The following is a 16,120-nucleotide window of genomic DNA, read 5'->3' as shown; positions in this document are numbered from 1 at the left end:
TTTCATATTATTTTGTTCTCAGAGGACTCTTATTTGTTAACCAACCAAAAAAAATGTATCAGCATAATGATTGGCTGGAAAACAAAGGTGATTACAAAAATAATCACCTATTTACAAATCTAACATAAATAGTTCTTTTAGAAGGGTATTGAGCCATTAGAAAAGTGCTTGAATATATCAGATATATCAAATTTGAACAGAAAATAACTAACCTTTATCTGCTAAGGCATGCGATATATTCCTAGCCAAAGTCTTAAAAATGTCTCTTGATTCAAACCTCCGTTCCGTGTAGGCAGGTGTAAGTAACTTAACTACCAAACCACCGACTTCCACTTTCTTTAATCTGTTTTTCTTCCTCTTGTCTGATATATTATGAGGTTTATTGACTTCTTTTGTTTTATTTCTTTGAGTTACATCATTGAACCTGTCATTTTTGGAGAGACTGTTGTTGCAATCTTCATCACGCTATTTGAAAACAATAATATATTAACAAATAAATACACTTAAGCTATCACTAAAAATTGAAAAATACAGTGAAACCAGTTAAGGTGCATGAGGGCACTAACAGTTGAGAAGTTGAAGACCTAACCACTAAGCTGTCACACCTTTATAACCATGTGACATAACAATTAGATAAATAAAAATAACGTAAAATGTATGTATGTATGTATGTATCTATAGCAGACACTTTCTAATCCTCAAAACTAAGAAAACTATCATTGTCTCCATATACCTGTTAATAGAAATCTGAATATTTGTAAATTAGAAATAGGATTTCCTTCATGTATTTACAACGTTAAAGAACTAACTTTCCTCCATTTAGTGCAGTAAACTAGGCATGTTTGGTTTGATGTCAGGTAAATCGTGATATTTATGTGAATTCTAAGATTTTGCTTCTATAAGTACTTTTAAATACAGATTCTTGGAATTGGAATTGAGAGTATATAGTCGATATTTTTTAATTTTCTGTGACTTTGGGTTGGTAACCATTTAACTGTGGGGTTTGAAATCAAAGTCACTTTCTTTAATGAGGGGTTTGTCGACTTTATGTACATATTTTTTTGATTCGTATCAGTGGTTGACATGTTATATGGACTATAATGAAGAGTATGTTGTATCACAAAGCAAACAAAAATAAATTCATGCAAAAATACGAATTATTTTCACATGTCTAAGAAAATATTGGCATGGAGCAAAGAGCATATGTCTTCTGCTATGACTGGTGTACATCTATTAACTGGTACAAAACAGTTTAATGTACCAAAAATCACCCTTTAGGAAAAATTTCATGGTAAAAATTTTTACTCCAGACAAGAAAAAATTCTTGAATGGATTTAATTTATAGCAAAGAGGAAGTTTCTATTAACAAAAATTAATTCAATATCATGTGATAGGAAACTAGCAGCTTAGTTAAAAATTGATCTTTATGCGGGAAATTACAAGATCAGATGTAAATGGTTTCATGTGTGGCCATCCAAATTTATTCCAGCACATAACCCAAAATTTATCTAAAAGTTTTTGAAAAATAATTTTTACTCAAGTACCTCCATAAAATCTGCATATGTCAGATACTGACTATGGTGACTTTTGGTATCTTTTATTCAAATAATTAGAATTCTAGACTATGGTGATTTTACTATTTTATTTATTTCAATTTTGTTATTCATTTAGCAGTATTAACAGACTGACTACCACTGGTACTCGGTGATGTCTGACTTTGGTTATGCCAGATCTAGGACCATTTAAAACCATTTAAAAAATCTAAAGAAATGAAAATATTAAGAACTTCTAATTATGTCAGTTTACTTAATACTAACTACCTAACAGCCCTGCATGAAAAATGGAAGATATTCTTTATTTTTTTTTTATTTAAAATTGTTTTTTTTTTAATAAATATTCCCAATAAAGTGTCTGCCACTGGTGCTCTTATATTTGATCCATATATTGTTTTCAGAATTGAGAATACTGAACACACTGTTTACACTACTACTATACCAAAATTCACAATTACACTGTCTGAAGAAAGTGTTTCGATAATCAAATTCTTCAGAGTTGAGGTAAGGAGTTTACCTTCAGTCACCAATAGTTCCAGAAACTCCAACTTGGAATTGAGCAAATATGTAAGTAAGTATCTGAAGAGGATAATTTCTATCTGTATGCTGTTAGTTTTTTTATTATTATTCAGTTCTTTATTGGAAACAGATCTACCAATTTACTTGTGCACAATAATAAAAATTATAATAATGAAAATAATTACCTGAAACAGTTCTTCAGTTTTGTCTTTGTTTTTGATATCTATTAAGTCCGACTTTTCTTTTTGATTTTCCTCATTGTAATTTTCTACTTTTCCTTGCACACTATTTATTTTTTGTTGATAACTCTCCTCTTTCTTCTGTGTCTCTATGCCCTTACTCACTAACTTTTCATTATTTTCTTCTTCCTCCCAATCTTCCACTGGTGTTTTTGATCTTTCAGGTTTCAAGTCTTTTTTCTCTTCTTGACAGACTTGCAGAGAAGTTTCTGTGTCCTTCATTTCATCACTACCATTGCTTTTTTCTTCATATTTATATTTGTGTCTATGACCCGATTCCGATTCCTTCTTGCCGTTTTCATTTGAAGCATCCTCTTTCATTCTTTTTCTGTCATCTCTTCTATCACTACTGTGGCTCCTTTTTTTATGTTGGTGTTCTTTCTTATCACTACTGCTTCTGTGTCTGTGTTTTTCTTTTTGATGTTTCTCATGTTTATCATCTAAAAATATATTCAACTGTAGTATGTTGAAAACATTAAATTTAACTTTATAAAATTACCTTGTTTTTCTACTGAATCTGTACTCCTTTTATCATTTTGTTCGTCATCCGATTCATCCCCGAAAAGTGATTTAAAGTCCCTTTTGGCACTCATATCTGATGATTTTGAACTAGATTGATCACTTCTAACCTGACTACCTTCCAAAAGTTCAGAAGCTTTTCTGAAGAAACCACTTATTTTTGTCTGGGGATTACTAAATTTATCTTTATAACTCTCGTGTACTTGCCTCGCCGTTTTAAATTCAGATAAAACGTTTTCTTCTCTACTTTCCAATTTTTTTAACTGTTGTTCTTTCTTGATGTTTCTAAATAAATCAGATAATGTCTCATATTTGGATGGTTTCGGCTCAAAAGTCAAGAGTTTTTCATACACAATTCCATCTTCTGTGAGCTTTTTGATATTAGAAATCTGAAAAGAATTGTTCTAAAAATAACTGAGTGAAAGTTGTTTCTTTCGGAAATATTGTCCATTTGACGATGTATTTATATTCTAAGTACGCCGTTTTATGAAACTTTTTAATCTAGTTATAACACAACAACATACTTTTTTTATATCTTGATATGAAATTTTATAATTGAGGAATCAAAATAATACGTCACAAATACTTTTCGTCTGATTTGAGGTCACCATTTGACGTTAATAATAATCATTGCCGCGTTGCCATAATTTTAATTTGACATTGTATCTACAGAAAAAATATAATCTCCCACAATATATTTATATAAATATTATGGAGGAAAACGTTAAATTTCAATTAAAATGGTATTTGATTTATAACCTTTCTAAATAAACAATTGTTATTGAGGTGTTTTTGACGTAAACGATACATAGACAAAGTAAAAAACTATATTACGTTCCATGCCATAGCCATGACAGTAGTGATAACATTAAAAATGAAAAGTAACTACAATATATAGAGGAATTTAAAGAATAAGAGCAGGTCCGGCATTAATCAGTTTGGGTAGGCACATCAATTAGTTGAAAATGTGTTAGTCAAAATTTATTTGTCTCGAATAGTTAAGTTGTCATAGTAATATGGAATATTTTAAAGGAGGAAAAAAATGAAGAGAAACCATTATTTTGTAGAAATGTAAACCAAAGTTAAAACGGCCACATATATTCTGGGGAGAAAATAATTCCAATATGCTTAAAACAAAAATATAAAAAGTGTAGTAGAGGAAAAAATGGGAGCACTATAGAAGCAGAGGAAAAAAGTTTGAGATTATGGAGTTAAGTGAGACATTTTATATTGAACACTGAAAAGTATGAAAGAAAAATGAAGCGAACAAGATAAATGGAGTAATGCACATAAAACAGAAGTTATTTTAACCAAGTGAAATGCAATAAGATCAAATTGATGAAAGAGAAAGAGAAATGTGGTGGGATGGGAGTGTAAAGAACAAATAAAGTAGAAGAAGCAATAATGAAAATGGTAAAGTGTCAGCAGCAAAATCAATACAATAAAAATTATGAAATAACAAAATTAAAAAGAAAGTTTCAATAAATTGAAATTGATAATTTTTAACCACATAAAAAGTACTGAAAACTAGATTAACACTTACGCATATCAAAAGTACTTACTAAAAATATTAAAACAAAAATTTTTATTTTTATATAACTAATAATTGGTTAATTGTATCATACAAGACAGAATGAGTTGAAAGGAGTGTGGTGATAATGAAATATCTTAAAAATCTGTTTTGTCATAATTGATATAATTATATGTGCTTGAAGAAAAAATATGGAGAAAACAACTACTGGAATTACTACTACTAGAAAAGCTATACAGAATGAGACAAGACAGAACTCCAAGAACGTCAAATCTGGCGACCTGACTGGCCAAAAAAAATTGCTTTCACATCCTATATATCTTCTATAAGAAAAGGCAATTTATCCTTTAACAAATTTAGATATGATTCTCCAATAAGTGAAATATCAAAAATAAAGCATCCAATGATCTGATCATCTAAAATACCACACAAATTTACAGACCATCGACCCTTATGTTGAACCTCTTCCATCCAGTGTGGATTATATTGTGATACATAGTCCATATTTTGATTTTTTATAGTGAGACATAAGCCATCATATGAAAAATATTTTGAAGTAATAGGCCAGCTACGACAGAGGAAAGCGCCAGGACTAGATGACATTAGATATGAAAAATAGAATGAAATAGAAGACGAAGATCTCTGGCAGTTTCAGTCATTCCACATTGTGAACTATTTAAGAGGAGAAGATCAGGAGTAAAGACTGAGTTTCCTAGTATCACAGTAACAAAGGGGAACAAAATAGATCCTTTAGGTCGCCCTAATGTATGTACTCTCCCCCAACCCTTATTCGAGTAGATAGACTGAATCTTGTCGTATCAAATATATGAAGATTTTTAACAAGTATGCGTTTCTGTTATAGTCCAGGCTACCAAGGTTTTCACCTCCGATTTCCATAAACCTGCATCGATTTCTTCTTGCTATTTCTTTTATATAGGCATATTCCTTTACGAGTTCACCGTTATTGTCCACAGTTCCCTTTAATTCCAGCGCCCCTCTTTCGGGTATTCATCATCGCATGTCCAATATATGTCTCCAATATTAGAGTTGGTCGTTTTCTACTCCATTAAAGCTACAATTACAGTTTTCCTTTTAATCACTCATGTTCATGCATTATTTGAATGTGATCATAACATTTTAGTTGATTTGTTATTTAAGCATTTGTTGCCATACTTCACATTTGAGAATTATTTTTTTTCTTATTGCAATTGTCATTTTTCTACTCATTAAATACTTATACTTATACCTTTATTGATTTTTTGCAATAAGGGGTAGTTTTCACCCCTAAAAGTAATAAGCACATATTGGCATAGGATATATTTTTAAGATGAGGGTAATTCAAGCTTAATTTCAAATTTTCATGCAAATCGATGCAGATTCATGGTAATCGGAGGTAGTACCTCATTTTCACCTTGGTAGCCTGGACTATTATCCCTTTTAATAAAATTTACCTTGTAAAAAAGTAACGGTAGGCACACTAACTTAAAATTAATTTACAGGTACCTTTCTTGAACATATTTGTCATAATTTGTTTTTAGTTTTTAATGGAATATTTGAGATGAGAAGCTCAATGACCATAAACTTTAAGTGTTTATCAATTACTTCCCACTCCAAAAGATAGTCCACAATAGAAGCAACCTTTTATTAAACTTACCTTTTTAGCCAAAGAGTTCCTGTACATTGTCATATTAGTATTACTGGTAAAACTTTCATATTCAATATCGATGCTACAATCTTCTACATCTTTTTTGTCTAAAGTAGGATCTTCTTGACATTTGGTATAATTTTCATACAGAACGTCTAATAATTTCGAAACGTATTGTTCTCTAGTAACTAATGTTAAGCCTTTAACTTTATTCGTGGTTGACGAAGCAGCTTTCACTCGAGAATGTGCCGAAAATAGTTTGTCGACCGTTTCTTGAGACACTTCCTGAAAATGTTTATTATGATTTGACTCATCTGAAGGTTCATAAGATATGATACTGGATTATTTTCATTTTAGGGCAGAACGTAAGGTGGAAAAATTATAAATGTATGTTACGAACTCGTCCACGACATGGATCGTGCAGCCGGATCTATTCGGTTATGATGGAAGAGTCTAAAGTTTGGCGAATGCGACGTCTTTGATATTGTTTTTTGTACATGTTTTTGTTACAGCAGTGTTTATATTGTTTTCATAGAATCAACTTCTAGGAAAGCCTTTACTTGTTTACTTTCTAGATTTATTCGAGAAATTCTTTTCTCTCATAAAGTCGTGCTTGTTTAACAGCTAGATTCAGTATATAATTAATATAAATAATAGTGAACGATACGAGATAGTGGAAAATAAGCGCAGAATTTAAATAAATTATACAAGTAGTAAAGTAGTGAACAGTTAATTATATTATTATAAATATTGTCAAATGTAATTGTGTAAATGTTACCGGCAAAGTTTGAAATCAGGCATTCTATAGAATATCTAGGCATTGTATACAATGCCTAAAACTAGCCGGCAATGTATGAAATGGTTCATGTTTCACACATTTCCTAGGTATTTTATAGAATGGCAAATGAGAAACCGACAAAGTATAAAATACATCTCCGATTCGTGGGAAGGCACGTGACTTTAGCGCGTGACTTCTCACCACTAGTTAATAAATGATGTACAAAAAGCCAAAATGACTTACTAAAAAGGAACCCAGTTACTATTAAGTGCTGAATCACTTAGATGTGATAATTGTGGAAAATAAAAGTAAACTTATTTATCCCGTTAAAGAAGGCGCCAGTACTATATAGAGTATTGCGTCACGGACTATGAGTTATTTGACATACTTCATGAAGCTTATTTGTCTGTTGGACACGGAGGACGTGGTAGAATATTGAAAGATCTTTCAACCAAATACAAAAACATTACACGTCATGATATTGAACTGTACATCCACCTTTGTGAACCTTGCCAGAAAAAACATAAAGATATTAAAAAGGGCATTTTGTTCTTGTTATCAGGTAGATCTTATTGACTTTCAGTCTCAGCCAGACAGAAAATACGAATTTATTATGGTGTACCAGATCATCTCACAAAATGTGTGATTCTCAAATCTCTAACGTCAAAAAGAGCAGAAAAAGTAGCCTATAACTTAGTGGACATATTCTCGTTGCATCTATATTACAATCTGATAATGGTAGGTAATTTGCCAATAATGTGGTAACCAGCTTGAAGGAATTTTGGCCAGCATTAAAGATCGTGCATGGAAAGCCTCGCCATTCCCCAAACCATGGTGATGTCGAAAATATGCTTTGTATTTGGATTCAAGATAACAAATCTGACCGCTGGAGTGAAGGACTGCGTTTCGTACAATTTATAAAAAATAGAGCTTATCATTCTGGGATCAAAAGAACACCATACGAATTCTCTTTTTGGTTGCAAACCTAAAGTAGGGCTTACAACAACTTTTCTACCTGAAGATGTCTTAAAAGACATAAATAGAGAGGCGCAGTTAGAAAAAGTAATAGAAAGCGTCCAAACAATGGGAAAAGGCGAAAGTAATCAACCAACATGATGAAGAAATGCTTACTAAAGAGATTTTCGTTTCTGACACTGTTGTGTGTGTTCAAAGGAAACGAGTGACGCACTTGCATGTAAAATGTGTCGTCGAAAAATTCATACCTTCTGTGGACATGCTAGTAAAGGTGATGAAAAGGATATTTTGTGCAATATTTGTTACAAAACTGAAAATGCTATCGAAAGTAAAAAAAACTCTAAAATCAATCTCGAAATACAGCCAAAAAATGGAAATGATTTCGAAAAAAAGATTCCTCCTGCTTCTTTGGGATCTACGGTGCGCGTTACTATTCCTGGCGTCGCCGTCGACAAGGGGAGAAGTGATTCACACAATATATTGGTAGCTATCATGAGTGTGACAGAGGATGGTTTCTATCTACTTAGAAATTCTAAAGGAATTTTAAAGCAATTATATGCGAAACCATATTCCTGACCACGAAATTCCTCTCCGGTCAGTTGCAATTGCTCAGTCCAGTGGCAGTTGACAAGGATTCGTCAAATGCCTGTGTAAAACAAAATGCCAAAATTTGAAATGTCTTTGCGTGAAAAATGTAATGAAATGTAATTCAAAATGTCATTCAAGCCTGTCATGTTGCTACAAGTAGGTTAATTTCTATTTTCATATTAAAATTTTGTTTCCCTTAGGGAAAGGCATAAATTAAGTTTTGTACGAATATCATTTGAATAAAGTTTTTTTAATGGCACTCTCATTTTTTTTTTTAGAATAATATTTGTATTTTGGAGAAATGTAAGTCGGAAATAAAACGCATAATCCGAGTTATCCCATCAGCAAATTGTCGAAGAGAGATGTACTAAGTGCCATGGATTAAGTCTTCTTACAGTTATGTATTAAGAAAATACGTCGTCGTCTTCACATCAAAATTTTCCAATACTAAGATCCAATTTGTATATGCTATAGATCGATTTTTAGAAAATTTTAGCCCTAGCCAAATTTGAAATTATTCGGTCAGTAAGTTTAGGAATTACAGGTTGTAATGTTAAAATTTTCAAAAATTGCAAAATTTTTCTCCTGATGGATTTAGTTTTTTGAATGTTACTCAAAAACTACTGGACGAATTGAGCAGAAATTTTGAATGACTCTATTTAAAATTATACTAAAGCGATTTTTGTTAAAAATTTTTTAGGTTACAATTCATATTTTTTAAAATAATATATACAATTCAGTGGAAAGAATTTAAATTGTGACCTTACAAAAATTTTAACACAAATCAATTTAGAATAGTTTCAAACATATACACATAATATTTCAGGTCAATCAGTCGAATAGTTTTTGAGTAACATTCAAAAAACAACCTCCAAGCTCAAAAGTTTGGATGAGAACAATTCCTAAATTTACTGACCAAATAACTTATTTGGTTTCTTCGACTGAAAATCTATCTGTAGGATCAAATTTGGGTGTTAGTATTGGAAAATTTTGAGATATTGTGAATTTTAATGTGAAGACGACCCCTTTCAGCAGTTTTTTAATGCATAACTATAAAGAAGACTTCAATCCATGAAAAATGGCACCTGGTGCATCTGTCTACTACAATTTTCTGAGGAGATAACTCGGATTATGCATTATCAACATAATAAGCTCATTGGGACGTTTTCTTCATACTTTGCTTAAATAGCATTTGTCATTCTATATAATACTTAAGTAATATATACAATGCCAAGGGAAAGTATGTAATACTTCTCATATTTCATACTTTGCTTAAAAACGTCCGGAATTATATACAATGTAAGTAAGAAACAGTGTGTATAAATTCACACCACTATTAGAAATAGTTTAATTAAATAAAAAAAATTCATTGCATATAAAACTTTGTCGGATTTGTGATAACAGATATTTGATACCTATTTCTGGACTTATTGAATTAAATTTCATTATAATATGATTAATAACACCTACCTGACTGTTTTTTCTTAATGCAAATTGTTTTTTAATAAAATCGTTAGCTGCTTTCTTTGCCTGTTGTTCTCTCTCAAAAGAATAATCATCATTACTATTACTGTCATTATTATAATCTCGTTGTTCTCTGAAAGTACAATAATTTGTCAAAATAAACACCCTCAGTAAAATGCATAATTTGGCTGGAATTTTTAATGAAAAAACTCCCTTTTATTGACTTAATGTATAGTTATAGTAAGATAATCAAGAACTTTTGCTATTGTACAAAACAGATAACTTTGATAAAATGTATGAAGAAGTTATTTTATTTTTAAATTATTTTTATATGAGTACGCCACTTATAGCTCCGTAAAAAAATTTAAATGAATCTTAACGTATTAAGTTAATTACAGAAGACTTCAAACAAGTACAAATGGCACAAAGTACTATCAAGAGCAGGGGTAGGCTAATACTTCTAAGCGCGAGCCAAAATGAAATTTTCAAAATGTCTCCCGGGCCGGAAGGTGAAGTGAAGTGTTTTGGGTGAAGTTTTTTTCCCTGTACAAGATATGTTTCGGCCAAAAACAAATGAATGAAAGTTGAAAAAGAATTTATGCTATAATATAGTGAGGTGCACAAAAATTACCTTCTTTAACCAAATAAAAATCTGGGATAGATTTATAATTTATGAATAGTTCCCACTTTTTTGTGTTATGTGTTTAGCTCCTGTAGCTAGGTGCTAAGACGTGAAAAAATATAAACCATAGATTATTCTGGACTATTTCAATGGTATAGGGATGGGAATTAGGATTAGGAAAAACTAACACTGTAAAACCTTATAAGCTTTATAGTACCTGTAGTATTGAGTAGTGGTTATATACAAAATATACTTTCAAATAAATGTGTATCATTTTACTGACTACCTATTCAAAGTACTGGAAGTAGATAAAATTACTTACAATAAACTTTTACTTTCTACTTATTGAAAGTATTGGAAGTAGGACGAATTACTAAATAAATTACTTCCAGTATGTTTTAAGTACTTCCAATACTTTTAGTTCAAACAAGAAGTACTCAGTACATTTTGGGTTGGTAAAGTACTGGAAATATAAATATTCAGTACCTGCAACTTGAAAATACTGAAAGTGAATTACTTAAAGTGAAGTAGCTCAACTCTGATTAAAATGAATGGGTACTTATGATGAGGTTTCATTACTTTTATCTGTTAGAGAATATTTGGTATTGAAAGAAAATCAAGTATTTTTTTATTTCTGTCAGTTTTTTTTACCGTTTGATTTTAATGTAAATAAGAAGTAACTTAGTAACTGTAAGTAGCTCTTTGAAAGTTATTGTATTACTTTAAGCAAATTAGCTACCATTTTAAGCAAAAAAACTTATTTTAAGTAACTAAGATACTTTTAAAAAAGTACAAACAACTTGTAAATAGTTTCATTTTTGTTATTGAATTTTATTGAATTGCAGCATTTTTATGTGTAAACATTTTCAAAAATCTCTTGGAACGGTAATGTAGTATTTCAAAAAGTATATTTAAATCTTTCATTTTCAAGGTTCATTTTGAGGACATAATGAGGATCTCAAACTCACCTAGAAAGTCCCAAACGTCCCTCTCCGTATAGATCATCATAATCAGTTTCAGAATATGTCGTTGGTCTAGAATCATATTGTATACTTTTAGTAAGAAAATTTTCGACCATCTGTTGCACTTTCTTTTTGTCCACACAATAATCACATCGGTTGTTACATTCCGGAGGTGGTTCTCCAAAATGATCAGTAAATAGTTTATGTCGACAATCCCTGTAAGAAAATGAAAAAATGTAATAAACTCATAATTTCCTGATATAACATATTAACAACATCGGCTGTACTTCAACTGTAATTCATATCAACACTAGCTCTAACTAAAGTACAGTTCAGTAAAGATTGAAAAATTTCTTTTTATGATACTGTTACAAACTCATCTCCGCCCTGGAGCCGGTCCTGCTTGGATATAATAGAATTCTAAAATGCGCTGCCTTTGATGACATACCCGGAATTCGTTTGATTGATGTATATTTACACCCTTGTCGCATGACCATCTACAATTTGCCTGCCTAATAGTTCTAATAAACTTCGATGTTTGAAATGGGTTCAAACATGTCACGGATTTGTTTACACAAGTTTTCTCTAGAAAACATTTTGTGTGTTGGTTTGTGATGGTAAGGCTTTCTGTAATTAAGTGGTTTGGAGATACTTCCTGATATCACTAGGTGTTTCCTTAGGCGGCACCGTACTGAAAGAATCCTCTAAAGTAATTTTCTTTTAGATTATCTGAGACATTAGAAGGCTTTTGCACTCATTTTCTGGAAAGTATTATTGCCTCATCATTTCTCCTGATTCCAGATATATTGGAAATCAAAATAGTTATTATTCTTGCCCAGATCATTCAGTTTCCTAAGGCATTCCCAGATTTGAACTGGTGAAGTGAGTGCGCAATACTTTGATAAAAATCCAAATATCAAAATGGATTACCATTGTCTCTTAGGTTAATTTCTACATATCTTTCAATAGCAAGTGATCCTAATTGCAATTAATTCCAATAGTAATGAGCATTGGGTGCCAAATCCCTTTGTGGTTTTTGAGCTATCTGTGTGTCATTTGATATTTTTCTTGAAAGTTTTAAATTCTTCTCTGTATTTAACATATTGCTAAAGTATGAGAATATCTAGAAAGGCGAATGAATTTGTTGTGTTGTGACTTTCCTAATATTAACATAGTTTTGCAATTTAATTATTTGGAGTAATTATACTAGACGGTAAATTTGATAAATATACTTACTAAATGATATTTTAATAATAAGCATTATTATTTTTAGAAGTTATACTTACGAGGGATTTTCACAAAATTCAAGAATTCTTTTAAACCCTTGTATAGCTTGTTCTAATCTTTTCTTTTTGTTTTCTTTGTCTCCAGCTTTTCCTAAATCTTGAGCTAGATGGAATTCGATAGCTTTACTATCCGATCTTTGATAATAAACTCTACATCTGGATAGTTTACCATCCCGGCCAGCCCTACCAGATTCTTGATAAAATGAAGCTGGTTCCTTCGGAGTTCCCCAGTGAATTACAAATCTACAACATACAAATCCCAATCAATTACAATCCGTAAAAATTTGATTAATTCAACTGAAGGAAATTTTGTAATTCAGTATTTACCTAACTGAAGCTTTATCTACACCCATACCAAAGCTAATAGTAGCACAAATAACAGGTACATCTCCATTTTGCCACTTTTCCTGAAAAACTTTTCTTTCATCGGTCTTCAATCCCGCATGATAGCACAAGCTTTTTATCCCCATTTTATTCAATTTTTCCATCAACATCTCTGTTTGTTCCCTAGTCCTACAATAAATTATTCCACAGGATTTGTCCTCCTTGGGATAGCATTTTTCTTTTTCTAAATCGAGGCATTCCAAAATAAAACTCTTCAAGTGTTTGTAAGGATCATCTAATATATTTGGAAAAAATACATCATAAAACAAGTTGTCTCTAAAGCAAGATGTCCTGAAAGTTTTATAATTGCTACCTAATTTCAGACTTGATATGATGTCCTTTATAACCTGAAAATAGGAATAGAGCAAAAACTTGTGGGTGTATAATCTACTACCCCCATCAAACATAAAGATATTTATTACAAAAAGTATTCACAGTTTCATGAGACAATTGTCGAATACATATTATGTGTATATGATACGGTCCTTAAAATGCATGTTTTGAATTTTCATTCCAGAGGTATATAGTATACCTGATCACTAGTAAAAAAATCCTATTTATATGGGCTCGTTCTCACCTTATAAAGAAAATATCAGAGAAGTTAAGACCCCAATTTTTAGAAACCACATACTTTAGGTGAGGGGGACCAAGCACGGAGTTTGCGATGGATGTACTTGAGCAAAGAAGAAAAAAATAAGCAAGTAATTACACAAATCAAGTCGACGAGGGAAATAAAGTTGAAACACTTTAAAACAACTATAAAAGAAACTGCAAAGGAGGTATTTCCAAAGAAAACTTGGTTTAATGATAAATGCAGCGGATTAGTTGTCAAAAGAAAAGAAGCCAACGATAGATTACTGAAATGCAAAAGCGCTGAAGCAAAGGAGACATACATAGAAATAAACAGGCAAATAAATGTCACCTCAAGAAATGAAAAGAGAAAATTCATAAATGAGAAACTGACTAAAGAGTATTGAATATAATGCAGTATTGAATAACTGTAAAGACTTCCACAAGACAATGAAATTTTTCCAAAAAGGGACTTCCCAAAGTGCTTGGAGTCAAGTATAAGGAAAGCAATATTTTGGAAGATGTTAAAACAGTATTGAACACATGGAAAAATATTTTAAAGAGCTACTGAACTAAACTGAGAATATGAGCAATGAAAATGATCGAGTAGGAGTTAGTAGAACCGACTATGGAAGAAATTGAAAATGTAGTTAAGAATATGAAGAATGGGAAGGCTGCTTGAGAAGATGGAATACCAGTGGAATTAATAAATTACGGTGGGAGACCAATGATGAAGCTCCTCCATAAAATAATAGTTAGGTCTGGAACCTAGAAATTATGCCCAAAGAATAAAAGGAAGCAGTGATAGTCCCCATTCATAAAAAAGGAGATAAAATAGAATGTTCCAACTAGAGGGAGATATCTCTACTGAACTGTAAAATTTTATCTAAAGTAATATTAAATAGTTTAAGAAAATATGGAGATGAAATAATCGGTGAGCACCAAGTAGGATTTATGAGATGGAAATCAACTGCTAACCAAATATATATTATAATAGAACTAGCCTCAAAGTACTGGAAATATGATAGAGAATTACATAAAATATTCATTAACTTCAGGAAGGCTTATGATAGCTTAATAAGATCAAAAGTATGGGATGTGCTCAGAGAGAATAATATACCAGAGATGAAAATAAGAATATACATATACCTTCGATATCACCACAGGAGTAAGACAAGGAGACGGGTTGTCCCCCCTTCTGTTCAACCTTGCTCTAAAAAAAGCTTTGAAAGCAACTGAAGTTACTCCAAGAGGAGCAAATATTAGAGGGAAAATAAATATTTTAGCTTATGCTGATGATGTAGCTTTAACAGCGGACAGTAAGAATGACCTGAAAATACTGGCACAGCATATTATATTAGAAGTAGCACCAAAAGTAGGATTGCAGTTATATGGAGATAAAACTGAATATATGAAAGTGGGAAGAGTTGCAGAGCCCAATCATTTAACGGACGTTATTAGACACAGCTTTAAAATTACTGAAGAATTTAAGTACCTAGGATTTACTTCTAAAAGCAACAATAAAATGGAAGAATAAATACAGATGAGGTTAAACGCAGCCAGTAGATGTTTTTTTAAGCTTACGAAATTGCTTTAAAGTAAACTGCTGTTAAAAAACACGAAAGTAAGAATATACATATAATGTGGTAATATAGCCAGTTTGATTGTATGGAACTGGGGTGTGGACACTAACAAAACACACCCAGAAGTTAATATCATATGAAAAATATTAAGGAGGATATATGGGCCAGTTTTCGAAGGAAGAGAATGGAGAATAATGAAAAACAATGAACTCAGGGTCCGGTACAGACGACCAGATATTGTGGCTACCATAAGAAGTAGAATAATTAGGTGGCTTGACCTAATTAATAAGAAGGGATGAAGAGACAACAATAAGAAGAATGTGGAGAGGTCAAACAGAAGGGAGGCGCTCATTGGGAAGACCAAGAGCAAGATGGAATGACCAAGTAGGTGAAGATGTAAGGAGACTTGGTGGAGAAGTAGACATGGCTGAGGATAGAATATTATGGAGGCAGCTTGTCGGCGAGGCCAAAAATCAGCTTGGATTTGAGTGGCCACAGTAGTAGTAATAGTAAGTACACAATATTAAATTATTGCAAACAATCATTGATGTGAATAATCTTATAAATACTATTATTTTAATTATGTCGTTTCTTTTGCTGTAACACACGGTTGGATCATCAGTGATTGTGGTGAATTTTATGTGGTTATTGTGAATATTAATATTATACATTCCTTTTAATCAATGAGTAAAGACGTCATTATCTAAGTGTCTCAAATAATTTGAATGAAAATGGAGTGCAACTAATACCACCAATACAGTCTGATCCAACGTATTCTGTGCTCATAACCTCACAAAATTAAGGAATTAAGCTGATAAGTTAAAAGCTTTTAGCTCGTAATTTAATCTATATGTTATGTTAATGGTAATTTTTAATTTTGACTGCATAAACCAAGCTTCAAA

General features: G+C 31.6%; 1 protein-coding gene across 1 annotated transcript in view; it reads right to left on the bottom strand.

Annotated features, from left to right (window-relative positions):
* The window catches only part of LOC130446954 (ATP-dependent DNA helicase Q5-like), a 28,970-nt gene that overhangs the window by 10,536 nt on the left and 2,314 nt on the right, over positions 1-16,120 (bottom strand). Inside the window, exons 5-12 of the mRNA XM_056783514.1 lie at positions 13,009-13,412; positions 12,682-12,924; positions 11,402-11,611; positions 9,818-9,944; positions 6,016-6,291; positions 2,811-3,219; positions 2,258-2,751; positions 213-465 (exon numbers count right to left, since the gene is read on the bottom strand). Of these exons, the coding sequence (XP_056639492.1) occupies positions 213-465; positions 2,258-2,751; positions 2,811-3,219; positions 6,016-6,291; positions 9,818-9,944; positions 11,402-11,611; positions 12,682-12,924; positions 13,009-13,412 (2,416 nt within the window). The remainder of the gene's footprint in view (positions 1-212; positions 466-2,257; positions 2,752-2,810; positions 3,220-6,015; positions 6,292-9,817; positions 9,945-11,401; positions 11,612-12,681; positions 12,925-13,008; positions 13,413-16,120) is intronic.

The sequence above is a fragment of the Diorhabda sublineata genome, chromosome 7 (genome assembly GCF_026230105.1).
Source record: "Diorhabda sublineata isolate icDioSubl1.1 chromosome 7, icDioSubl1.1, whole genome shotgun sequence".
NCBI classification, from domain to species: domain Eukaryota; kingdom Metazoa; phylum Arthropoda; class Insecta; order Coleoptera; family Chrysomelidae; genus Diorhabda; species Diorhabda sublineata.
Note: the sequence above shows the minus strand (reverse complement) of the source record. Positions and strands in the feature narration are given on the sequence as shown.